Below are 1,252 nucleotides of genomic sequence, written 5' to 3'. Positions count from 1 at the left end.
CCAAGTCAGCACGATTAGGACTAGTAAATTAGTCCTAAACAGATTCGACGACAAACGACATATTCTCCCTAATCGTATTGATACCCTAGCACATGGGCATTATCGAATTGATTAAATAATCATAAAAAAAAATATTGTTATCATTATCACAATTTTATTATTATTATTATTGTTATCACTAACGTAATTGTTATTATTATTGTTATTATTACTATCACCATTATTATTGTTATTGTATAATCTGTTGAATACGGTATTGTGTGTGGCGGGAAAAAATCACAATTCAAATATATATATATATATATATTATAATATATACATAACACACACACGTGCATTCATTATTTTTATCTTTAGGGGTAAATACCATATCACATACAGCAATGCAATCATTTACGGCGATGCATATAGCTAATAATTAAGTAGGCTTGAAATAAAATATTATTTCGTATATTTTTTTATTATTATTATTATTATTATTATTATTATTATGTAGAACGTTATATTATTAGATACATTGTGTAGTGGATAACGAATAATCGTATTTATCAACCATCCTCATCATATTTTATATTATTTTTATCTTATCATCATTACCTTATCTTATCTTATACTTACCCTTATCTTCATACATACTTATCCGATATATTATACCTAGGTCTTGGCAACATTATTATTATTATTATTATTTTTTTTTTTTTAAAAACCCCCGCTCATTCGCACTGTGATAAGAAGTGGGGTGAGGATATTTTATATGCCTACATACGGTGTTCTGATGGCTAGCAATTCTCCATCAGTCATTCTTTGGAGTTAACCAATTACGAACGTGTAATAAAAATATATTATATTAATATGTCGTCAGAGGAGTGTTCGTTTTTCGACTGTGTCCCCAAGTCTCGATGTTTGGTAAGTTTTATATTTTCGTACCAGTCTATTTAAATTAAATTGTATTTATTATTTTTAGTCACCACAATTATTTCGAGAGTCTTACAATCCGGCTCACTATACGCTACGTATTGTCGAACCCGAGGTCGAGCCCGAGGTCGTGCAAGAATCGTTTGGATTTAATCCAGGTCAGAGATTTCCGTGCGAGCCGCCCGATTCTTGGGAGGCGGACGGACAACGATTTCCGTGCGAGCTGCCGGATTGGTATAGCCCGCCTGTCTTTGATATGTTCCTGATATCCGGCAAATTCGCAAGCGGTGGAGATGCACTACGTGAGTCTTAATTTATAAATAAAATCGCTATAGAA

At 32.2% G+C, this 1,252-nt stretch overlaps 1 protein-coding gene across 1 annotated transcript; it reads left to right on the top strand.

The window, feature by feature from the left end:
• The first annotated feature begins 13 nt into the window (after positions 1–13).
• LOC107884968 lies at positions 14–1,228 on the top strand. Its single transcript, XM_029485289.1, has 2 exons — positions 14–906; positions 965–1,228. Exons 1-2 carry the CDS (start codon positions 853–855, stop codon positions 1,226–1,228), a joined length of 318 nt encoding a protein of 105 aa, XP_029341149.1. The 5' UTR covers positions 14–852.
• The last annotated feature ends 24 nt before the right edge of the window (positions 1,229–1,252 follow it).

The sequence above is a fragment of the Acyrthosiphon pisum genome, chromosome X (genome assembly GCF_005508785.2).
Source record: "Acyrthosiphon pisum isolate AL4f chromosome X, pea_aphid_22Mar2018_4r6ur, whole genome shotgun sequence".
NCBI classification, from domain to species: Eukaryota; Metazoa; Arthropoda; class Insecta; order Hemiptera; family Aphididae; genus Acyrthosiphon; species Acyrthosiphon pisum.
The sequence above is the reverse complement of the archived record's forward strand: the minus strand, read 5'-3'. Positions and strand labels throughout refer to the sequence as shown.